Source organism: Maylandia zebra, linkage group LG13 (assembly GCF_041146795.1).
Source record: "Maylandia zebra isolate NMK-2024a linkage group LG13, Mzebra_GT3a, whole genome shotgun sequence".
In the NCBI taxonomy this organism is placed as follows: Eukaryota; Metazoa; Chordata; class Actinopteri; order Cichliformes; family Cichlidae; genus Maylandia; species Maylandia zebra.
In genome coordinates, this window is record NC_135179.1 from 13,614,579 (window position 1) to 13,640,610 (window position 26,032).

The 26,032-nt window shown below is 42.1% G+C and overlaps 1 protein-coding gene across 1 annotated transcript in view; it reads left to right on the top strand.

Annotated features, from left to right (window-relative positions):
* bicc1a (BicC family RNA binding protein 1a) overlaps positions 1 to 26,032 on the top strand; it is a 60,521-nt gene that overhangs the window by 21,257 nt on the left and 13,232 nt on the right. The window contains exons 3-9 of the mRNA XM_004551480.5: positions 7,525 to 7,594; positions 11,122 to 11,201; positions 12,254 to 12,412; positions 13,699 to 13,752; positions 18,245 to 18,427; positions 21,795 to 22,046; positions 23,612 to 23,743. Of these exons, the coding sequence (XP_004551537.1) occupies positions 7,525 to 7,594; positions 11,122 to 11,201; positions 12,254 to 12,412; positions 13,699 to 13,752; positions 18,245 to 18,427; positions 21,795 to 22,046; positions 23,612 to 23,743 (930 nt within the window). The remainder of the gene's footprint in view (positions 1 to 7,524; positions 7,595 to 11,121; positions 11,202 to 12,253; positions 12,413 to 13,698; positions 13,753 to 18,244; positions 18,428 to 21,794; positions 22,047 to 23,611; positions 23,744 to 26,032) is intronic.

The window sequence follows — 26,032 nt, forward strand, 5'->3', positions numbered from 1 at the left end:
CCCTCTTACTCACTGTCTGCTGGACTTCCTTTGAGCTCAGAGCAACTTTTTGTCATAGAGTCCAAAACAGTCCACCCTCTTCATGTCGTCAGTAAAATAGTAGAGAAGATGGCAGACAATGTTGGACAACAGGAGGGTGCGCCAGCCGTGAAGTTAGCCATGTGAAGTTCCCTGCAGCTCCTGTGAGGGAATCTTACCAGCTATGTCCCTTTTCTCTTTTCAGCCTGTTTTTGGCATCACTCACTCATGTTTTTCCCCTCTCGCACGTCTCTTTCTGCCTCTTCCCTGCTGTTGTTCCAATGTTATTAGGTCTTTGCACTCTATTAATCCATTAATGTTTCCTTGTTATCATTCTGGTGTAAGCAGGGGATTTCTCTCCAAATAATATACTTGATTGTTTAACAGAAAGCGTGCGTCAGTGAACAGTTTATCATATTGTTATGCAGTAAAAACTTTTACGCTGTAAACTGTTGGAAGTGTTGCATCACTCTAAGCTCTATGGAGAGGTGTGTAGAGGTTTAGTCGTGGGGCAACAAAAGACGATAACGCCACGCACCACAGAAGAGCTTTGAGTGGATTTGAGTCAAGAGAAGCCTTTTGAACCTCTATCCAGTTCCTCCCCAGTCCTGCTTCTGTCTCCATCCCAGAGGTTGTGGTTCTCTAAATAATGCCAAGCAGGATATTTAAGTGCCAGTGTTCTCTACATCTGATGCCAGATGTAATTCATTTCATTTACACTGACGCATTTTGTATTCCGCTGCGCTGACAAGGAAAAAACCTGAAAAATTAAGACTGTCAGGGTGAAATATTTGGTTGGCATACGTCTGTGAGACGTTGAAATAACTAGGTCAGTATGAGTGGCATCAAAACATACATAAACAAATGTTTGTGTTCAGTCAAGCAGTTTGAATTATCATGCGTCATCCATTAAAGTGTGTGTGTGTCTGCGTGTGTATGTGTTGCCCAGAGGAGTTACGGTGCTGCAACTTAGCACTCTGTTAACATGAACTCAGCTATGACTGTTGAGCCTCACGGGAACGGTTCAGTCAGTGCTGTCATCTTCGAGCTCTGCTGTTTTCTCAGTCTCGTAACTCTGACACCTCCCCCCAGAAACCCTCTGTCATCCCCGCAAACACACACACAATCGCACATATTCCAGCTGAATCAACAGCTGCACCATTGCAGCGAGATCCAGGAAACATGCCTCTACACTGTCGACTGCTGCTGTGCAATACATACTAACGCAGTCACGTGTTTTAAATGGATGTGCCATCTTTGAGGACATTTACTTAATGATATCCTGTGTTATGTTACGCACACATCTGCACGCACAGCTGCAAACCACTAAGAGCTGATCATGTCAAGGTCGTGCCATGAAATGTTGTTGGAGCCACAGTCATTTTTGTATTGATTTCAGAAAGGCTAGGGTGGCAGAATAGAGTGGCTGGAATGGTAAATATATAGGTTACTTAAATTTGTGCAAATATCTTCACCCATTTGAGAGGCATTTGCTAGCCCCTTCATAAATAAACACCATCCACCCTTTAAAATGGTGTGTGGTCTGCCAGAAATCAGTCCCATCTGCAGGACCCTGCCAAGAACAGCAACGCTGGACAGGAAACAGTTTTCTCTGAACAAAGCCCTTTTTACAGAAAAAGTTAGGGTATAAGCCATAATGTCTTTTGTTTTTTTTAAATCGTAAGCCTTCTACTTTGCTTATTTTCTGTGCTCCATTGTAGTTTCTGTGTAGCTTTAAGAGAGTGAAAAGTACATTTCCATTTACAGTGTCATTTTACTCGCTATCAGTCATCTGGCTTTAGTTCCACCATTGCCACTGCAGTTTCTGTTACCTCTGGGAGCTTGCTGCAGTCTTATGTTTCTTTCATATGTGCTTTTAAATTAAAGGCCTTCATGACAAATCCAGACATGCGTGTCATTGCCACAGGAGAGTGATTTGTAAGAGCAGAAGTTACAAAAAAAACTTTTAAAATTAAAGGAAAAAGTTAAGGGAGAATTTGTCTTTATCGCCGGGAACAGAATGTCCTTTAATGCTGCTTGTGATGCATCCAGCTGGTGTGAGCATGTGATTCAGACTGCGAAGAAAAGTTTGCATTCAGCTACAGGGGTGTTTGTGATTTATTGTCCTTTCTCACATATACCAGACGTCAGTGGGTGGGTGTCATGTTGTAGATTAGCTGCTTGTGCCCGAGGCTAGTTTGAAACTCACTAACATAAAACTTGTCAGATTTTGGTTTCAGGCTTGACTTACAATCTGTGTAAAACCATTTTGAGTGAATACATGGATAATGTTGTTGCAGCACTTGTAAAAAATCCTGCATCAAAGAGGAATGGGGAGGTCTCCAGTAAGACAGTAATGGGTGATCATTAGCAGCACGCTAAAGGCCGGATCTGTTTCCAGCTTAGTCCCTTTAATGATACCAGAATAAATTCCTTACAGAAATAGTTGAGCAAGATTATCTGAGAAGAATTTGCCTTTATTTTCATTGCACAACATGTACATTTCACTCAGTAGACACTGCAAGTAATCGCAGAACCACGAGACGGATAAATCACAAGGAGGACTGAAAGCTTAATTTTTTTACCCTTAGATGATGATAATTCTAAAAAGATATGCAACTTGGGTCAAGAGTTTAAGAGGGAGGGAAGAATATAACAATACATCAGTAAGTTTTTATTGAGTTTGTTTTGTTTTTCTGGAGGAATGCAGACACTTGTGAGAGGAAATTTACTTACCTTTAAAAGGAGCCTATAAAATAAACCCATAGATGCCATTGCTTAATAAAAGTTAAAATTCTGACTTCAGGGTACTAGGTTTTTACATTTTTATGTGTGAAGGTGTAGGAAATCAGTGAGGCCTGAAAGGGGCCGTCAACCCTCATCGGCTTAGAATATACAGCTCAGCTGTAGCGTAAAGTGAAACACACATCAGGCCTGTGGAAGCTGGCTCTGTTTTACAGGTGTGTGTGACTGGCTGTGGATAAGCTGTCAAACTATGTTGTTGATGATTTCAAGAAAAACCCTTCAACATGTAGAAAAGCAGACAGGAGTTTATGAGCTTCCCTTTCTGATTTGTGCCTCAGTTAGCAATACAAGCTGTACTTTTGTCTTTTAAAAAAAAAAAAGAACTGGCAGATATAATTTAATAATCTTTGAGGGGACAATGAAAGCTGTGAATAGTTGTAGCAGTACTAATAAGCGTAACATCTAATTTGACTAGGGAGCACTGATGGCTCTTAATGCACCCTTTCTCCCATTTGAATTACAATATGTGGCTTATGGCTTAATGCACTGGACCACTAAGGAATATTAAGTGGCAGCCTCTGCTCATGTAATGTGTTGAAGCGGGCCTCTGGTGCTTGATCACGTAGCTGAAACAGGGAATTTCATATCTTCTCCATCCCGAAAACACAAACCCCTGGAAAGTATTAAAACAAACATAAGACCACAGGACATTTCTGAAAACAAGGATGGAGCACATTGAGGACAAAGCCATTAGGAGACACATCTGATTTTCTTTCTTTTTTTTCTTTTTTTTTCCCCTCCATTAATATCAAGTACTTCTCACGACTGGCAGTTCAAAAGGCAGCTGTTATAGATTTGTAGGCAGGAGGCCAAGCAAGGTAACTTCCTCCTGGTGGAGAAAAAAAAATAGGAGTGAATGCTGGCAGCCTCTTGACAGCTCATTGTACTTTCTTTTGCTACCTGCTGTCCCCCCTTCTCCAGAGATAGATAGATAGATAGATAGATAGATAGATAGATAGATAGATAGATAGAAATAAATAAATAAAAAAACACCCAGCACGCCCCTGCGGGCGGTTTATCCTTCAAGCTCGGGTCCTCTACCAGAGGCCTGGGAGCTTGAGGGTCCTGCGCAGTATCTTAGCTGTTCCCAGGACTGCGCTCTTCTGGACAGAGATCTCCGATGTTGTTCCCGGGATCTGCTGGAGCCACTCGCCTAGCTTGGGAGTCACCGCACCTAGTGCTCCGATTACCACGGGGACCACCGTTACCTTCACCCTCCACATCCTCTCGAGCTCTTCTCTGAGCCCTTGGTATTTCTCCAGCTTCTCGTGTTCCTTCTTCCTGATATTGCTGTCATTCGGAACCGCTACATCGATCACTACGGCCGTCTTCTTCTGTTTGTCTACCACCACTATGTCCGGTTGGTTAGCCACCACCATTTTGTCCGTCTGTATCTGGAAGTCCCACAGGATCTTAGCTCGGTCATTCTCCACCACCCTTGGGGGCATCTCCCATTTTGACCTCGGGACTTCTAGGTTATACTCGGCACAGATGTTCCTGTACACTATGCCGGCCACTTGGTTATGGCGTTCCATGTATGCCTTGCCTGCTAGCATCTTGCACCCTGCTGTTATGTGCTGGATTGTTTCTGGGGCATCTTTACACAGCCTGCACCTGGGGTCTTGCCTGGTGTGATAGACCCCAGCCTCTATGGATCTTGTACTCAGAGCTTGTTCTTGTGCTGCCATGATTAGTGCCTCTGTGCTGTCTTTCAGTCCAGCTTTGTCCAGCCACTGGTAGGATTTCTGGATATCAGCCACCTCCTCTATCTGCCGGTGGTACATACCGTGCAGGGGCCTGTCCTTCCATGATGGTTCCTCGTCTCCCTCCTCTTTCTTGGGTTTCTGCTGCCTGAGGTATTCACTGAGCACTCGGTCAGTTGGGGCCATCTTCCCAATGTATTCTTGGATGTTCCTTGTCTCATCCTGGACTGTGGTGCTGACACTCACCAGTCCCCGGCCCCCTTCCTTCCGCTTAGCGTACAGCCTCAGGGTGCTGGACTTGGGGTGAAACCCTCCATGCATGGTCAGGAGCTTTCTTGTCTTTATGTCAGTGGCTTCTATCTCCTCCTTTGGCCAGCTTATTACCCCAGCAGGGTACCTGATCACGGGCAGGGCGTATGTGTTGATGGCCCGGATCTTGTTCTTACCATTCAGCTGACTCCTCAGGACTTGCCTGACCCTCTGCAGGTACTTGGTGGTTGCAGCCTTTCTAGCGGCCTCTTCATGGTTCCCATTTGCCTGCGGGATCCCCAGGTACTTGTAACTGTCCTCTATGTCTGCAATGTTGCCTTCTGGTAGTTCAATCCCCTCAGTTCTGACTACCTTCCCTCTCTTTGTTACCATCCGACTACACTTCTCCAGTCCGAACGACATTCCAATGTCATTGCTGTATAGCCTGGTAGTGTGGATCAGTGAATCGATGTCTCGTTCACTCTTGGCATACAGCTTGATGTCATCCATGTACAGGAGGTGGCTGACAACTGCTCCGTTCCGTAGTCGGTATCCGTAGCCAGTCTTGTTAATGATCTCACTGAGGGGGTTCAGGCCTATGCAGAACAGCAGTGGGGACAGAGCATCTCCTTGGTAGATCCCGCACTTGATGGTAACTTGTGCTATGGGCTTGGAGTTGGCCTCTAGTGTTGTACGCCACATCCCCATTGAGTTCCTGATGAAGGCTCTTAGGGTCCCATTGATCTTGTACAATTCTAGGTATTCCAGTATCCAGCTGTGGGGCATTGAGTCATAGGCCTTCTTGTAATCAATCCAGGCAGTGCACAGGTTGGTCAGTCTGGTCTTGCAGTCTCGGCTGATTGTTCTGTCTACCAGTAGCTGGTGTTTTGCACCTCTGGTATTCTTGCCAATTCCTTTCTGTGTCCCGCTCATGTATTGACCCATGTGCCTGTTCATCTTAGCCGATATGATGCCTGACAGGAGCTTCCATGTAGTACTGAGGCAGGTTATTGGTCGGTAGTTGGAGGGGACCGGTCCCTTCTTGGGGTCAGGACCGTCCGGCCTTCAGTTAGCCATTCCGGGTGTCTTTCGTTAACTAGCAGCTGGTTCATTTGTGCTGCCAGACGCTCGTGGAGTGCAGTCAGCTTCTTCAGCCAGTAGGCGTGAACCATGTCGGGCCCTGGTGCTGTCCAACTCTTCATACTGGAGACCCTTTCTTGGATATCTGCCACTGTGATGGTTACTGGACCCTGTTCAGGGAGGTCGCTGTGGTCTGCCCTCAGATCCACTAGCCACTGAGCATTGCCGTTATGGGTTGCATCCTTCTCCCATATGCTCTTCCAGTATTGCTCCGTCTCCAGCCTTGGTGGTGCTGTTCTCTTATTGTTCCCTTGCCACTGAGAGTACACCTTTGCTGGTTCTGTGGAGAACAGCTGGTTTATTCTCCTGCCTTCTATCTCTCTGGTGTACCTCCTCAAGCGGCTGGCCAAGGCTGTGAGTCTTTGCTTGGCAGTTTCCAAGGCCTCAGGTATGGACAGCTTGCTGTATTTCTTAGGCACCTTATTTGTCGCACCTTTCTGCAACTCCGTTAGTTGGCTAACCTCCCTCCGTGCTACTTTGATCTTGCCCTCTAGCCTCCTTCTCCATGGAGGGTACTGCCCCTTGTCGCTGTTCAACTTGTAGCCAAGCATCTCACTGATCACTGCTGCCGTATTGTAGATCAGCTTGTTAGTGTCGGTAATCGTGGTTGTAGGTACATGGGGCTACATGAATAGGATGAGGGACCTATGGATTCTTCGATACCCAACATCCACAATGACGGCGAAACAACTAGTAGCTCAGTGTTCCAACATTCAAAAGAAGGGACTGCTCTCACAGCTAGAGATTGACGAGGTACAACACAAATGCTACGGCAAGGAGGAGTCAGGACGCCAGGTCAGGGGGGAGATATCATCACCCCCACCCGAGATTGGGTACATAGCCCCAAGTGTGATAGGATATATATATATATATATATATATATATATATATATATATATATATATATATATATATATATATATATATATCTCGATCATCATACATTGATATTGCCTATTTTCCACGCTTGCTGCCAAAACAGCCTTCATCCATTGATGCATGGATATAATCAGGGACTTTTGAGGGTATCCTAGTGCTGTCTGCCACCACAACATTAGCAGAGGATTTTTATGCTTTATTGGCATGTTTCTATGGAGTCGTAGGATGCATTAGCCTGCTTTGTCTATTTGTCTGCTAGGTGCATGTCAAAGTAGCATTCATTTGAATGCCATGACCAAAGGATTGCTAGGCATGTTATGCATTGCAAAGCTAAGTGACCTATAAGTTTAATCCTGTGTGTGTGTGTGTGTGTGTGGGTGTGTGTGTTGATCAGAATCTGAGCAGTTTTTAATTGAACGCAGTCACAACTCCTCGTGTTTTCAAAGTCACCCAAATTAGTGCTTGCTAATACAGCTGATCTAATTAAAATCTCCAAAAATCCACATAGTGTCTCACAGTGATCTATATAATAGTATAATTAGAAATAAATCTGAAAAACACATTTACAAACTTAGAAGTTTAGTTCAGTATGTTGCTGTAAAACTATTGTAATTACTGCCAAGACAGAAGTCTCAAAGTTCTAATTTAGTAGGTTTTTTTGTCTGCTAATACACAACCAGTACTGATATCTGTGAAAATCTAATGCCAGCTCTCCTTCATTCTGTTTCAGATCATGGATGAGACCCAAACGCAGATTGCCTGGCCTTCTAAACTGAAAATTGGAGCAAAGTCAAAAAAAGGTGAGGTTTCCCCGCTTTTTATACCAAACTCTTCCTATACTGTTGCTTGTGTGTAACTTACTTTTGGGGGGTTTAATGTTGAGCCTATAGGATGTATGGATATGATGAGCTCTATATGTTAACTTTGTTTTGGTTTTCCATCTGAAAAAACTAATAAAAAAAGGTTAATGGTTATGAGTCAGTTTGTTGTAACCAGAAAAATGTTCTTTGCAAACTCGGTGGGGTCGGATGGACAAAAAGGGGAGTATTTCAAGATTGCACTAGCATTGGTTATTAAAAATTTAATTGAAAAGATGAAAGCATTGCATGTTTTCTGTCCCTCGCAAGGCAGTAACCTCATCTTCATGGAGGAATTTTTTTCAGATTTTTGCTGCAGAGGTGGAGGGGTGGGAGTTGGTTGCCCACGCATTTATTGCCCAAGTTGTTCCAGTGCTCTGTTACCAATAAAACATTATCACGGTTATTTAAAGCTCTTCCGGGAGGGAGTGAGGCCAGGATTGAGGAGAGGGGAGGGTGAGGAGTTGGTGTAGCGATGCCCACTTTAGCAGTTCTCCTGAGGAAAACAATGCGCATCTTCAAGCCAGATGTGCAATCCAGTGACATTATGTAACTTCCTCACTCATTCTTTATGGATAAAAAGTTGACGCAAACACATCAGAATATTAAACACTTTTTCCTCTGGCTGTTTAATCAGCTGTAGGTTCTACGCAGTTCATTCGCACACAACTATCCATTCACCCCAAGTATTAGTTCATTCAGAAAACCTGCCTTTGACGGCACCTGGGAATGATGATGTGTACAAAAAAAAATGTACGTTTTTGACGCATGATGTTAGATTTTCCCCCGGTGTTGCGTAAACCGAAAGCAGCAGAGGGTAAGAGTGTTATATAATCACTTGGTTATCTTATGCATTTTTTGGGGGGGGGTTGAAACTGCCCATCTGCTTTAACCACCTGGATCCTGGAATTGAGGGAAGAGGAAGGGACAACACAGCAAAATAGAGTTCATTTCACTTACCACATCAGCCATTCTGTAAACTTCAGGAAACGAAGAAATACAGATTTTATCCACCTTTTATTGAACACAAAATTAGTCCAACACAAAACTCACCTGCTCTGCTCTTGACAGAAGATGACGGAGCAGATTATGTTCCGTTATTTTTATCTAAAATCACACTCTTTAATAGCATTAGCTTTCCTTGTTTCCCTGGAATTTTCATGTGCAGTCTGGAATTGATTACACTCGGTGGGATAGCAGCAGATGTGAGGGGATCTGTATGTTTTGTAACCTCTGCGTATGGCGAGCCGCACTTCATCAAAATGCCAGCTCTGCTGTTTCATTCATCACCTGCAACTAGCCATCTCTACCGCCTGCATAGGTGCGATAAGGCAAGTTGGTAGCCTCTGGGACAAGCCGTCATCAGCACCTAGCCTGCAGTTTATCATAATGAGGAGCCATATCGCTCATGCACAAGACACGTACGTGTAGCAATTTAAGGACACCGGAGTGGTCAGTGTTGGTTTATTGGCGTCTCAGAAAGTATCATTTTTTTGTTTTTTTTTCCATTACGGATAATTGTTTTAAAGCTACTTCCAGTTGCCAGTTGTGTTTCACTGTTTCCGCAGATGTTTTGAATGAGGAACGCTAAGTCAACAGGATTTTAATTCTCTTCATTTGTGTGGTATTTTCTAATGCAGTCCTTCGCTGGAAAAATGCTTCAGCTTTGCCAGGCCAGAGCTCTGGGTCAAAAGGTTTCTTCTCTGTCAAGTGGAACAATAAAAATCTGTGTGACTGAAAACATTCACCTTTCGCAGCTACAGGTCTACTCTTGTTTTTGTTTGTTTTCATAGGTGTTGTGCGTGCCAAATTAGGACTTAAGGTGTTTTGGTTTTTTTATACATATATATTCAACAATCATTCATCAAATACAAAATGGGGGGTGGAGAAAAAGCACAGAGCACACACCACTTCAAAAATGCGGGGGTGTTCTGCATCACGACTGCGGCACTCATTTAGGCTGGCTAATGTTTGCCAGATGTGCTGTGCAGGTTGGAGTGGGGACACTGAAAGGGCCATACTCCCTCTAACGGTTACAGGAGGAAGTTGAGTGATTTCTGTTGTTCACGACAGCAGAATGATGGGAAAATTCCCTGGAACAGTGCTGAGGTTGTGATAGATCTCTGACCACTCTTTGTGCTTGTTTTTTTTTTTTTTTTTTTTCTCTGTTTTGTTTTCCTGTCTGACTTCAGCTTTTTTTTTTTTTGTGAGTTCTTAACCCGCAAACAATCTGTGAGCTGTTGTTCCTCCCTCCTGTGATGCAGCATCTTTTGGAGTCTTGAGGTTGTCCGACCCTTTTGGCGCTCTCAACAAGATCTGTGCTTGTTTGTTGATGCATATCAAACTAATAACATTTGCTTCCTTTGTAAATACAAAAAAGAAACTACCCTGACTGTTTTCTTTTCTATGCTTCTCATATCTGACCCATGCAGGACTTTTCACTCCTAAGCTCCTTGGAAGACTAAACACGCTAGTACGAGTTTCTCTAAGGTCCCGGTGACTTTGTAACAATAAATCTGCTTCAACAAGTCCTGTCTGAGGACTACGCTGTACATCTGTGATCCTGTGTTTGTGTGTGCATGGTTAGGAGTGTTCCTGGAAGGGGGCTTTGTGGACTTCCTGCTGCTCGGTACAGTTAACACGTGGGCGATGGACCGTGGACGTGTAGTACATGAATGTGTGCACGTGAACACACACGCACATATTTGTGTTTTTGCGTTTGCATTCTCCAGGGGTCCTGCATGCAGCAGTGCCAGATGTATTCTTACCCAATGCTGCGCAGACAAAACCATTAGCTGTGAAAAGTTTAGCTATGCAGTGTTTGTGCTGAGAAGCTGAGGAGGCACAGTTTATTCACTGCTTGGATATTTCTTGCGCGATCCTTTTGTGGTTGCTGAGTGTATTTACTCAGAAATTTTAAATGCTTCAAAGTGGTGCGTTTATCACTAGTTTGCATTTGGGTAAACACTACTGGGTCTTGGAGTGACTGCTAATAAACACCAGAATACAGTCAGTGATCTTTAGCAGTATTTGAGAAAGAAGCTGAAGGAGGTTGACAGAATGAGGTTCAGAAAAGAGAAGGTGAGGGTGTCTGTCTTCTATTTAGGCAAAATTGCAGCTCAAGATTTGTTTTTTTTGTTTTTAACAGCTCACAGTTTTTTGAGATTGCCTGAATGTAATTCCAGAGGTGCTCCTCTTCCCCAATCACCACATGGCATTTGCTTGCCAATAAAAATGAGACTCGGCAGATATAAAAGCAGTAATTACTGTCACACAGCTTTTGTCTGACGCACTGTAATTTGTTGACAAGTGGAGACTTTTTGTGTCATATTTGGATTGAACTTGTCGCATTCTGCCTCTGCTCATTGTCAGCACCAAGTCACGCACGCACATAGCATACTTCTACAGACGTTAAACACATGCCGTCCGCCTCGTTTTTAACGTCTGCCCGTCTCTTCTTTCCTTGCCAGATCCACACATCAAGGTGTGCGGGAAGAGGGAGAATGTAAGGGAAGCCAAAGACCGAATAATGTCTGTCCTCGATACAAAGGTAAAGAAAACACCTTCGTCACAGTGATTAAAAAACGTCCTTTGTGTGTAAACGGGCAGCTCTCAGTCTTCTGTTTCCTGCTGAAGGTGTTTTTCACTCAGGTTTATTTCACCTGAACTCTCCCACTGACAGCAATCAACTTTCCACTAATCAATCCCAACACTCAAGTCTTGAGTTTCTCAGTTTTGCAGTGTGTGCATGCAGGCTCCGTTGCCATGACAGCAAAAGAATTCACATAGTTGGGTGACTGGGCTCTAGCACACCCTAGGGGCAAGAGGTCGCTTGTGCACTTTGTACAGCAACCCACACGGAAGAGCTGCACCCAACTGGCATTGTTTATAGCATTTTATATGGTTTTGTCACGAAAAGGCCTCCCCCCCCCCCCCCCCCCCCCCCCCCCTGGAATACACAGAATTATTTCAGAATTTTTATTTGCTTTATTCATTTTTTTTAATAAACAGCATATTTTGTTGCTTTGATTCTGTTCTAAATGAGTGCAGCATGTGAGTGTGTTTTTTAAAGAGTGGAAAATTGTAAAAGTAAATACTTTGTGACTGTTTAGATGGCGTAAAGGGGGACACATGTTCAACAGGCCTTTCAGTGAACCAGGATTTACAATCAGAGAAATAGCAGGGGAATCAGGGAATCTTGGACCTCTTTGTTGTTTAATATTGTAAGGTATTTACTTTACAGTGTCTTAAAATGCCTCGAATATTGCTGGTAATTGGCAATCTATAAATACAACTAAAAGAAATTAAAACATCACCAAAAAAGCGAGAGGTCTATTAGCTTGTTTGTTTTTTGTTGAACACACAGTTGTAGCTCGGGGAGACTATAAACTCCACAGTATGTACCAGATGGTTGCTTTACCCATGGGCCGGATGGGTGTATTTACTAGAAATATCTTCATTAGTTCAAAGCTGTAAATGCAGTTTTGTTTTGCTTTTTTCCTTTAGTTTATGTACAATGTTCTGTACTTTTCTCACCTCACTGATATTTTTCAAGGGTTATCAGTCATCTTCTCAACCACTATCACTCTTTCTTCTCATTAGAGTAACAGGGTGACTCTGAAGATGGATGTTTCCCACACAGAGCATTCACACGTTATTGGCAAAGGAGGCAACAACATCAAGAGGGTGATGGAGGAGACGGGGTGTCACATCCATTTCCCAGACTCTAACAGGAACAACCAGGCAGAGAAAAGCAACCAGGTTTGAACCTTTTCTTTAATGTCTTGGATCACTGCTTTGCATTCTGCTGCCCAGAGTGTTTCCTACCATCATCCCTTAAAAACAGATTTTCTTAGGTTTCAGGTTCTAAATAACTCTTTGATCTGTGTATGCAGCCCTCCAATCCATTTACTAGCTGTCACGGGGTCTCAGTCTGGACAGGTTGCAGAGAGTTGGTTCACTCGGGTGTTTTGATTGGCCAGCTCAGAGGAAGCTAGTATGTTTTGGCTGGCCTCACTAGAATAGCACTAGGATCCTGCTGTAATTACCATTAAAGTATAGTAAGAGGAGTTGAGGAGAGGTCCAAGCATTAGATATCTGCTCTACACCTGTGTATGAAAGAACTGACAAGTTCTTTATTTTCAAAGGTCTACTCACCTTACTCTTACGGTTTCTCTGTGGGCTTTGCATAAAACAGTTTGCACTTATTCCAGATGTAGATGGTTAAGCTACTCCCCTCAGAACTCTGTATTTTGTGCATTGCTCAATCCCCTCCAGTCTGATGATGCAAGTATGGGCTGATAAGCAGCAACACTCTCCTTTTAGGCCCTTTAAGCTGTGTCTGTTCTCCAGTATCAAAAGCTTTCAGTCTGCATCAGAGCCTTTGAGAGGGCAGGCATATTGACAGTACAGTTTTATTGATGAGCACATGGTACATTACTGTAAAACTCAATGAAGGGGCTACTTTTGATTCTCAGTAAAGCTGATGAGCTTCAGGATATTGTTGAATCACACTTAAGCAAAGCTTTTTTATGTTAAAATCTACAGTGCAAGTGTATATTTGAAGATTTTCTTCATGTAGCAGAGGTGAATTAGAGTGACCTGCTTTGTGTTGATTTAATTTTTTCTTTTGACAGCAACACTTAAACTTTATATTTGTTTTGGCACTGTAGCTGTGTACCGTGCTTAAGGTCTTTCATGGATAGCGCTGCTGAATCGTCTTTAGAGTGAGGAACGAGGATCAGAACAGAAAAAGCTAATGAGATCATTTATCACCCTTTTCATTAGTCTTTAAATTTAGTTAATCTGGCCTCTCTTTTTGGTGGTTATGCTTAAAAATTACTTGGTTAAATTTGCACGGTTGTTTTTACATTCACAGTGAATTGCATCATTGAGTCGAGCAGATTCATGACACGGTTCAAAACATTGCCTGCAAAGATGTCACAATTACATGAAACCGTATGCAAAGTACCTTAGTCTTGTATTTATCTTGGAGTGCGGGGGAACTGGATGACTGATTTACATCATTTACTTTTTATTATGAACAGGTGTCCATCGCAGGGCAGCCAGGCGGGGTGGAGGCAGCTCGAGTAAAAATAAGGGTAAGTTGGAATTCAGCCACGTTTGTCTTTGAGGGATACTCCACCCATAATTTTGAGTATCAAAGGCACATTCCCTGCAGACTGTTAAATTTGCACTTTTAACCTCCGTGGAGCAGACCGACTGTGCTCAGTTTACATTTCTGAAAGTTGCCGCTGATTTTAGTGCTGACCAATTTCTTTAAGAATAGATTTCAGTGTTATTTTGTAGTGCAGAGTTCAGCCAGATTGGACTGTTTTTAACAGAAAATCACAAGGCTGCCTAATCCATCCCACTTGACTGTAGGATTGAGTTGTTGATTGGGAAATGTTGATTTCTCATGATGTAAAAAACAATGGTGAGAATGAAGGATTTTGCTCAGCCGTACTAAGTAACAGCAACTGCAAGTACGAGTGTGTGTTTGAAACGATGTATAACAAATAATAAGAGTATTGCCCTAAATTTACCTCCACCTATGCCGTTTCCTGTTTTCCTTTGCCTTTGGCTGCTCCACCGGAGTACATTTGACCAGGCAAAATTTCAGCTGGACTGCAGTATCCAAGTGTCCATGTCTTGATCCTCTGGTCAACTTGGTCTCTCCAGCTTGTGTCATCTGAAATACTGTGCTTACCAGCACCAGCATGTCCAGTACTATTCGATAATTACTTGACATGAAGTTAAAATAATTAAGGACAAAAGTTTAAGACAAGAAATAGTCACATAAACTAGATTTTTAAAGAATATTCTAAAGGACATTTGAAAATGTGTAAATCATGACCATGCTCAAGAAAATGTCAAAATTAGGACAGTCGAGTCAAGTCGCGCACCTAATCCTTCAGTGGAAAAGCTCCAACCTTTACAGTAGGTAAATATGTGGCCCAGGCATAGTTTCAACACTTCGTCTAAGCCACAAGCACCATTCCCTACTTATTCCCAGTCCACTTCCCAAGAACAATTGTAAAATAAAAGCATGAGCAACGCTCCCTCTGGCAAGTCTATCTCAAACCCATTTTCTAGCATTTTTTCCATCTTCAGTTTCATTCTGACGGGAAGCCCAACCTTCAGCTTCATCTCTGAGAGCAAAAAGACCTCGTGTGCTTGTGTGACCTACTACATCTTTAGACTTTTACTGTATTTCAACACCACAGCAGTTGTCTAAAGTGAGCACATTCCTCTGCTATGAACTGACCAAAACTAACATGGCGATGTGTGCTTTTGAGAAAGACAGAGTGAGTGTGTGCTGGAGGGAAAAGACAGGAAGACAAGGTCACGCTGGATGTTGTTGCAGTGCGTACTGGCAAATGTCTGCATGCATGTACCCATATCTCTCCATGTTTAATGGGTGTTTTCATAAGCAACAAATCAAATCCCAGATCATCTGCTTTCTTTGCTATGGATGAGGGGAAAAGAATAATCAAACCGAACCATACCAGTGTTGTACAAAGAACCACAAAGAGTTTTGTGTCCTCGAGAGAAGACTCAGTCAGCGGACAAGTGAGCTGAATAATAAGAGTTTCCTCTCCTGTCTGTCAGCTTGGTGTCTTTCAGTGGAAACCTTGATACTTACCTAGTCCTGGAATAGCCAAACATATTGTATGTGCTGTCAACAGTGTTATAAATTTGACATCCAGTTTAAGGCAGCTGTCGATGAAGGAGTGTTATAGTTTGTGCTCGGGCATGATTAGCGATCAGGCTACATGCGCCCACTTCTTAAAGCAGATTAGGGCACGGTTCGCTTGACTGCACCGTGGCAGAGCAGTCACGCTACTCAAACAGACGGGCACAGTACAGATCGCCTAACATTGTATACATTTCATCTGGTCAGCGTTAGCTTCACACTGAAAATGTCAACATACTTTAGATGTTTACGTGGTATACCTGCGTCCTGTAGTCATCACCGACTTGGATTCCATCTCACCAAACAGAATATTTATACAAAGCCTTGGACGTGCCATCAGAAGCTGTATCCCTGTTTGCCTGGAGACAAATCAATGGCTTGATTTAGTTTTGTTGACATCTTTTATAATGTGTTAAACTGCTACTGTAGTAACTTTATCTTGAGGTGGAGTTTTTCCCCTCTCAACACCTCGCCCTGTCCCGCCTCTTATCCCCTCTGAAAATATCTCGAAGTGTCTACATTTTAATTTAGTTTTAGCCATTTGACTTTTTATATTGTTTATATTTTCATAATCTCCTCCCCGGTGCTCCTGTGGTTCATTTTTCCATTTCCAGCTCTGACAGTCTGCCATACTTCTTTCACTTGGTCAGAAAGTTGGATCAATATTTTAAAAAAAAAAAATCACAGTAGAGAGGGGGAAAAGGGGGGAAAAACGAACCATGATTAAGTTTTTCTGGTATCAAGTATTTTTGTTGCACCAGTGTTTATCTTTTCAGTTTCACATCAGTAATTCTGGCTTGGATTAAACTCAAAAGTCAGAATGTCCAGACAAAACAAGCCAGGTGTGTAAACACACTCAGACTGATTATTGAAGGGCTAATCTTTTTCTTCTTTTTTTTTCTTTCCCTACATTTGGTGTGAAGTCAGCAGATAATTCATCACCCTGGATCTGTTAAAATATAAAGGAAAACTGTCCTCCACGTTTTCTAAAGCCCACTAAGTGCCAGAGCTTGTCTAATTTCTTAAAAGTTAATTGTTAAGATAACCTAAGATGCATTTCTGGGCTCACCCTCATCATCCAGTGCATGCCGAGTGGCATCGATCTTGAGGGAGGGGGAAAAAAGTGGACTCGACGGTTATTTCGAATCTTTTTCTTTTTTAAGTTGTGTTGAAATTGAAAAATTCCACAGTAAAATGCATGAGGTTAGAGAGTTTACCTCAGTTTCTTGTCCTCCTACATAACTCCTACAGTTATGGTTGCTAGTTAGACAGAGTACTATCTTCTGGGTGGGCATTAGACCACATCCTCCCCAGTCGTCTTCTAAAACCAGAAGTGGCTGGTTTGTTCCTGCATTAGCAATGCAGCTAAGGGAGAATCATGTCCCTTAATCATTCAGACACACCGCAGTGGACCTACAAGGTCTGCCGTACTTCTGATGCCTTCTTGGGTGGAGATCTGTTTGACTCTGTAACAAGCCAGTTGTTGAGGTGATGGATTCTTGGGGGATTTAATGTGGCTTTCGGAGATGGAGCTGGCAGGTAGGTGATGAAAGGTCTAGCTAGTTGCGTTACCTCAAAGATATTTTCATTTTTCTTCATCCCTCACCCTTATGTCAGGACAAGTGAGGCCTTTGAACAGCACTTTCTGTTTGAATACATGTGAAACCCATATTTGCCAAGCTGTCCTTTTTGAAAAAAGCTGAACTCAGCTCCGCCGTGAAAATCAGCCTATTCTTCATTCAGTTCTCGACTCCTGCTGGTCTGCTTGTCCTCCCTTGCATTTCCCTCAGTGCTGACCTAAATTTCTCGAACCCTCGGAGAGCGAGTGCTGAAACGTGATATAAATGTAAGGCCAAGCGCATATGGGACTGATCAGGGATGCATTTCTTTGGTCAGAGCAATTCATGCTGCTTGCCCTTCACTGGCAGCCAAAACCATAGTGGCGCTCTGCCCAAGAGTCAGTGTTTGGATAAGTGTGTGCGTGTGTGTGTTCATTGTCTTTATGAGTGTGTATATGTGCATTCCCTTCAGTTTTTCTGTATAAGGGTGTGCCTGTGTGATTTATCTCTCTTGTGTGTGTGTGTATATATAAGCATGTGTATGCATAAAGTAAAGTTGTCAGCATCTATTCTCTTTGAATGAAGGCTGTGACACAAATGACAGGAACTGTTATCTGTTGCTGGTCCTGTGGTTTAATTCAGTGACTTGATGTATGAGAATTAATGTATGAGAGTGAACAGGCCATGGACCACTAATGTTTTAAATTTTAAACCAGAGTTGGATGTTTTCGTGTAGCCATAATGATAAAATGATGAAGAATTTTATTTCTTTTTTTTTTATGTTTTTTTTTTTTTTTGACCCTGTAGCATTTTGCTGCTTGCAGACGTTGTCTTTTTTTCTATTCTTTTTTTTTTTTTTTTTTTTTTTTTTTTCCTTCTTTTTGCTGCCGGTGCTACTCCACTTCATTTTGACTACCTTCCCCAGATTTATTTATTTGGCCTGACAGATTTACATACCAAGTGTTGCCACCTTCTGTTAAATGAAGGATTGTTATGGCTGTGTGTCAATTCACATAAGTCTTCAGTATGTGAAGAAATCCCCCTTTTCCTTATGCGTTTTTACTTAATCGGTGTAAGTCACTAATGTTTTGACACCGGCTGTTATGTTCTTTCTGTCATAATTGTTTTTGAAGAGGGGGGAAAAAAATCTGGTTCCACATGTTTTATATTTTTTCCTACAGAAGCCATAACAGTTTAATAATAAGCTCCAACACTCTGCAGCATTTCAGCCGCCATCACTATGCTTCCACATGTTCAAAGACGATGGTTGTCGCTTACTGTTAATACCTTCCCTTCCTCTGTCCTCCTCCTCCTTCCACCTGTCCCGTCACGTTACAGGAGCTGCTACCTCTTGTGCTGTCTTTCGAGCTCCCTGCAATCATGCAGTCTGACCCCAGCTCGCCCACTGTGCAGCACATCTCGCAGACCTACAACCTCACAGTCTCCTTCAAGCCCCCGACACGTCTCTATAGAGCCACAGGTGTTGTTCGCGGCTCACAGAATAATGCCAACGCACTCAAGGTAAGAAGGATCTCACGGTTTAGAAGTGACGAATGGTCTGTGGCATTTGAGGGTTGTGTGAAACAGATGGTCAAGGCTTTTTGTTACTAATTAATAAGAAAATTATGGAGTAAAAAATGCACATTACAACTTTCCACAGACTAAAGAGATAAAGTACGACATTGTAAAGCATGAAATGCATGAAACCAGCAAATGCTTACATTTTATAGCCAGGAACCAGTGAATATTTAGCTGTTGACTCATTAGTCTGTTTTAAGCATTTCCTAATACTGCACCAGCTGTATTAATAATTTAAACTCTGTAACGTCACCTTTTTACTTTGTGGCAAAATTATGGAAAGGCCAAACAGCCCTTGTGTGTCCTGTAAAATATGCTTGAACTCTGACCTCTGTACTCCTTCTCAGTCATTTCAGTTCTGTAATATTTTAGTGAATCCATTTACATGTTGAACCACGCGCCCCAAAAAAAGGGTTTCCTGAGCCACGCGTTAAGGCCCACCAACACTTTCGGCATGCCTCACTTTTCTCATATAAACTGCTTCATTACATTCGGCACCACAGGGGCAAGAGAGTGCTGAGAGATTTTTGGTCACTCAAACTGGACGGCTGCTAGTTTAGCTCTCCACTGCAGGGGAGACTGTGTCCCACTACTGTATCAGCAAGTCCACAAGCTCCCCTCAAATGAAACTGTACTTTAAATTAGTCTCTGAGTTTCTTGCAGTTTTTTTCTGCTGCTTGTGTATGTTCGTAATCATACTGTATGTTTCCTATATATAAACATACAGAGATGTATTTCCTCAACAGGCATCTGGCTTAGGATAGTGCCAGGAAGGTTTCTCATAAATCTCTGCCAAACAAATCATAGCCACCATTCCCCCACCCCACTACCAAGCTTTAGTTAACAACGTGGAGTTAATTTTAGTTTGCCAACAGTTGCGTTTTGCATATGTGCATTTCTGCGTTCATTTATTCATCAGTGCCAGTGCACTTTTATTTGGATTTGTATGCTTGTGTGCATTTGTGTGTTCCTATGTACAGCACATGTGTTCATATGCAGAAACATTGCCCCTGAGTTTGCGGTAGGTCTGAGGGGTCAGTCAGGACTGGGAAGAATGCCAGATGAAAGCTGTATGCTATGTTGTGTGGTGGCGTGAGACCCTTAGTGGTTTTGGCAATTCTTAAAGGTGCTCTATGGATTGTTGTCTTATGTTGGCCACAGTGTGCAGATTCCTGTAGAAGAGGGGAAATGACATACTTTACAAGGCCAAGTGATGGCTTGCAGAGACTGCAAAGAATGAGACTGTTAAGATGGCCAGCACAGTTTAAAAAAAAAAAAAAAGCAATAATTTTCATTGGTTATATAGAAAACACTGGTGCTTTCTCTGAGAAAGCACCAGCTTTGCTTTACTGCTCTGTGAAACAATTACTTTGTAATCTGGCCTGGATACTGCTTAAAATGAAATGTTGTTTTAGCCTCTTGTTCGCTTATCTTTTTTCTTTTCAAGACTAACAATTCATCACATCTTTACTTTATTTAATATGCACTGTTTTATATTCATATTTAAAAAATGCAAATTGCTAGTTATAGTCTTGTATTCTTGGCAAAAATATTGTTCTCTTGCAACGAGTATGCATCCAAAATGAGATGCATTATTTAATATTCCTGCCTGAAAAGTTAAATCGATGAATGGATTTGCGTTTATTTAGAAGTTATCAAAGGCCACAGTCAAACATTTATTGGCGGTTCCTCATGAGAGGATTCATGGCTTCGCTAAGTGTCTTTGTATTATGGATTGAATACTAAACAGTAATTTGATAACTTGCTATCATAGACAGAATAGTTGTTTTTTTGGTTTTTTTTGTAATGACTGCACTTAATATACACAAATGTTTCTGTACATAAGCTAATAGCACCAAGGCACACACAAAATCCAAGTGGTGCTTAACATCAACACATTAACACATGCTGAACAAGTTGAACAAGTTGGCTGCTTGGTTCATTGAGACTGTGGATGCCAACACTATGAAATGTACATTATTGAAGTATTAGTATAACCTATGAATTGCTCTGTATAATTTCACAGGTTGTCTCTGATCTAAATCTTATGTGACTCCGTGTCCTTAATTTGTAACTACCATATTTGTTTAAACACAGATGTTCCAATGATGCCACCAGCGTGCGTGTGTGTGTGTGTGTGTGTGTGTGTGTGTGTGTGTGTGTGTGTGTGTGTGTGTGTGTGTGTGTGTGTGTGTGTGTGTGTGTGTGTGTGTGTGTGTGTGTTCCTCACATTTCCTGCATGAGAAATAGGGAGGGCTGGATTGGCAACTACAAAGGAAAGTCAAGACAGCATTTTGGGTGCAATTTCAGGAGGACTCAAGTAGAAAGAGGAGCCATTCATAGGAAGACTAAGATGAAATCCATTAAAAGAGCTAAATTTCAAAGAATGATCAGATGGCTATCATGCATAACAATTTACAGCAGGGAACATTTTGCTGTTTTTCAGTTGCCTTAGCAGTCATGCGAAGAGTTTTCACGGGACAATGTCCTGTACAATGCTCAAAGAAATTGCAAAATACCCAAGAGCTACATCTGAGACGACGTGCCTCAGTTAGCATGTTAAAGTTCATGACAGTCCAATTAGGAAAAACGCTGAACAAGTATGGCTTATTTGGGAGGCTTGCCAAGAGAAAGCCTTTTCTCTTTAAAGAAAACATGGCAGTGCAGCTTAGGTTTGCAGCATTTCATCTGAACAAACAACAAGACTTCTGGAAGAATGTTCTTTGGACAGATGAGACGTGATCTCCAAAGTGGACATGTCTAACTAAAATGCAGAGCGCCACGTTTGATCAAAACCGGCTGGTCAACACAAACACGCCATACCGTCTGTCAAAGATTGTGGTGGAGGGGTGACGATTTGGGCTGGTTTTGCAGCTACAGGAACTGGGCACATTGCAGTCGAGTCAACCATGAACTCCCCTGTACAGCAGAGTATTCTAGGGTCAAATGTGAGGCCATCTGTCTAACGGCTAAAGCTTGGCTGAAATTGGGTCGCGCAACAGAGCAGTTATTCCAAGTACACCAAAAAATCTATATCAGAATGTCTGACATGCTGTGGCAGGACCTTTTAAGAAGGCTGTGAGTTAAAGAATATCTGCAAGCTGTGAACTGAAAAAGCACTGTAAAGAAGAGTGGGGCAAAACTCTTTGTTATTGTGTAAAGCATGGGATTTGCTTATTTTTGCACACAACTGCAGAGAATCCTGTGAAAAATGGTTTGTTTTTTGTGTTTTTACTTTTAAATCTAATTGGTGATTATCCTGTGAGATAAAATATGCTAAAATATGTTTTCTTTTGTAATCCCTGTTCAGAGAGGTACAGCTCTGCTACTGGAGCACCTGGCCGGTAGCCTGGCTAGCACTATCTCATTGACCACCCACCTGGACATCGCACCGCAGCACCACCTCTTCATGAAGGGACGCAATGGCAGCAACATCAAGCACATCACCCAAAGGACGGGAGCTCAGATCCACTTCCCTGATCCCAACAGCCCCCAGAAGAAATCTACAGTCTACATTCAGGGCACCATCGAATCTGTGTGCTTGGCACGGCAGTACCTCATGGTATTCATCTTCAGTGTGTGTTTAATTTATTGACAACTGAAAAAAAGAATGCTAAACTGCTAAGCCAGCCCCTTCCAACTTTGTTTTTGTGGTTAAGAGATGGCATTTGCGTTATATTCTTACATGTACAGATTCCACATACTGTGTGGTAGCTAGAATGGATGCCACTGTTTCATCAGTATCATCATGGTATGTGTGAATGATGCATGGGTTTTCAGATGTGAGTTAGGAAGTAAACCACGATTGCCTTGAGGGTTTTGAATAGCCTTGGGAGAGATTTGCTTGGCTCTAGTCGAGCTGCTGAAATGTCTGTCAGATAAACAAGAATCTGTAACTGACTCAAGGTTAGCACACATGGTTCATAGCTGCTACATACCTGCATGTAAGATGGACACAATTAGTTTGGCTTGACTTCTTTATGTCCTTTCTATGCCTTAAAAAAAGAAGAAGATCCTCATGGTAATGGGTTGACCTGCTTTCTGTGGTAGATTCTAGTGGACTGGATATCAACCTGACTGTAATTCAAAGATTACGTTAAAGTTTGGACCAAAGATAGCACTTCATATTTAAATTTCACTTGGTTAAAATGCTCAGCGGTCATTCTTGTCTTGTTTCCCATGACCACTGAGGCTACCCGAATCTTAAATTACTTAGGAGTATAATCAGAGGTCTGTTTCAGATATGTGTAAAAGTGATGGCTGTTTAATTACTGTTGGCTTCGGCTGAGCTGGTGTGTATATGACATCTCAGCTGTAAACAGCTTTGGCTTTCTGTTTGGACATCCATAATGTGGGGCAGTAATTCTGCAAGAGCTGCCTTCTCTTTGTCTGCGGTCTCCCAGTTGGCCCCAAAGACATTTAGCAAATGCCAGAGTTGTTTCAGTGACCAAACATGACTTTCTTTTGGAATTGAAATGGGACACACAAGAAGGAGCTTCTTAAGTGTCTTACACTGGTGAAGAGTAAAGAATTAAAAAAAAAAAAAAAAGATTAATAAGAGATGAGATGGAGAAGAGAGGAGAAACAAAAAGCAATGAGTGGGAGAGGATCGTAGAAATGAACAAAGGGCATAAAAAGGGCTAGGTGAGGTGCTGTAAACTAGATGCAGAATAGGCATACAGGAGTGGGAGAGGCCTCCTCGCGGTAGTGAACTGTGTGATTTGGCTTCTCATAGCCAGACTATAGATTATAGCTCCAATCTCAAGCCCCGTCAGAGCCAGTCTGGCTCTGCTCTCTGCTGCTAATTACACCCACTCACAATAGGAGCACTGTCCAGCTCTCAGCCCAAAATATAGATGTCTGTGGTGCTTGTGGTGGTGATCATGCAAAACAGATTGCTGTTGGCGGAATTTCCCAAACTCAGTGTGGGATGAATCCAGCACTGAATCTTGTATTTATTGGTATGACCAACTTGCTCTACAAATGGTATACTACTATTGAGAAACGGCTTATATTACTGGAGCACCAGTGCAAACTTGAAAGCTTTTCAAAGAGATTGGTGTGCAGCTGACATAAGAAAATGAACGTTTATTACAAATATGTATTTATTTTGTCTTTGCTCCACAGGGCTGTTTGCCTCTGGTATTAATGTTTGACATTAAAGAGGATATTGAGGTGGAGCCCCAGTGTATCACAGCGCTAATGGAGCAGCTGGATGTCTTCATCAGTATCAAACCAAAGCCAAAACAGCCCAGCAAGGTATGACTTCAAGCCCACACTCACACGGCACGGAAAGTTGGGATTTCAGGCACTGGTACTGACTTGGCTTTGAGAAAGGCAATTTAGTCTTTAAGCTACAGCTACTTCTATCCAAACCAAAATATTTTAACTGTTTCAATGGATTGTCACAAAGTGCTGAAACCTAATGACCTTAGTAAACCCCTGATCTTGCCTTGAGCATCATCATGTGGTTAATCTCTGTGGTTTCATGGCAGCAAATCCAAAGAATGGTTTTAAACCCATTCTTTGGTTTTTTTAGAGGATGCATATTGTGTGTACATTGTGTTTTTTAAATTGATCGCGAGGGGGGGGACGACTCTTTGTATCCTCTATAGTCATATTAACAGTATAGTGTTATCGCACCATAAAGAACATAGAAACAGTTCCAAATGCTGCATCATCTATGGCTTATTAAGCTGGCTTTAGTCCATTTAGCTCACAGTCCACTTTTCTAGATGTGCTTTCAAAATAAACAAAGACCCACATCAAAATCAAGAATATTGTTATTATCAGATTTACTTCGAATGTAGTGGCAGTTAGCAAATGTTTGCATGCAAACACATCATTTTTATTATAAGCTTAAATGAGAAGCTCCTAGTGTTGTTTAAATTAAATAGTTATTTGTTTCCTTTTTTTTAACTAGGAGAGATTGTGTATCCAGGATCATGCTTCAACATTTCCAGTGGCATTAAAAAATCATATTTCTAGAGGATATATTTACACACACATTCATACAAGCAAGTTATTCTATGTGCTTTCTATCACATTCACACTCTGACGGCTGCATCGGGAGCAACCTTCCAATTAGGAGATGAACTGAACCACAGCAGCTCCTTAAATATATCCCTTCACAGTTTTGACTGTTGCATGTAAAAAGAGCATAACAAGACACTGGCTAAAAAGTGATCAGTGGCTGGATAAAGTACAAGAAATGCTCATTTTTTGAGGACTAAAACAGGCACCCATAGGAAACTGGACCACATTTCTATAATATTATGAACATCGTAGACTAAAGAAAGTGCCCCGTGTTATTACAGTGTATTTATTCTGCTGTCAACTTTTAGTTACCAGGTTTTATACTTCTCAATTTTTCTTCTTCTCAAAGAAAAAATAGGTTTGGGGGGTTCTTTTTGTTTTTAAAAGGAGCTAATTTTTCTTCTTTATGCATTTTACACTTGGGACTGTAATATGTACTTGACAGAGTAATGATTACTTTAGGAGGCAGCGTACAGACACAGTGTTGAGTGTCCTCCTCTGTAACACTAGCTGTGCACTGGTATTGACCGTTACAGAGCTCCTACCAGGCAAAATAACCAAATAAGAGTAATGTATTTACTTAACTAAAGAGAGGAAATATTCCATCCCAGCTGTTTGCTGCTCATATAGTTGCACACAGAGTAGATGTAGATTCTGAAAATGAAGCACACAGAAAAGAACCACTTGCTTACATGAATAAATGTTACACAGTGCCAGCATGTTACAGCAGTGATAAAAAATTATAGCAAGAACGTTCTGAGTTTCGATCTCCCGGTTTGTTGGACTCTTTGTGTGGAGTTTGCGTGTTCTCGCAGTGCCTGCGTGGGTTTCCTCCAGGTGCTCTGGTTTCCGTGCACAGTTCAAAGACACGCTTGTTAAATTAACTTGTTTTTCTAAGGTGGCCGTAGGTATTCGTGTGAGCGTGTGGGGTTGTGATGGACTGGCAACCTGTACAGGGTGTAACTCATGCCTTGCCCTGCGGCAGCTTCAATGCACTCTACACCCCCCCACCCCCCACCCACTGCAAACCTGAACTAATTGAACGAGTAACAAAGTGGATGAATGCCTTAACCTTCAGCCAGTCTCATAATTGATTCAAGCATCTGGCATATACTACACTCAGTTTCCACAGTGGTCTTATCTTAAGAAATCACAACATGTATAATAGACTACATTAAAAAAAGCCAAACATCCAGTAAACATTAAAGTTTCGATGAAAATGTGTCCTTTTCTCCCATAGAAAAAGACAGCTGCTGTCCTACTTGTTCAAATGCAGCGTCAGAGAAGGGGAAAAAAACGACTGCTCGAGAAACAAATAAGCCACTGTTCCATTTCAGTTACTTTCCATCAAATGACAGCATGACATTGAAGTAAATTATGGATTGCCTTGTCATATTTCATCACTGCTAAAACTTAGAAAGGGAAAAACTGGATCCCTGTACCAACACAGTGAAGGGTTTTGGCAAGTCGGCATCTGCCACAGTGGGGAATCGCAGTCTCTCCTCTGCACAG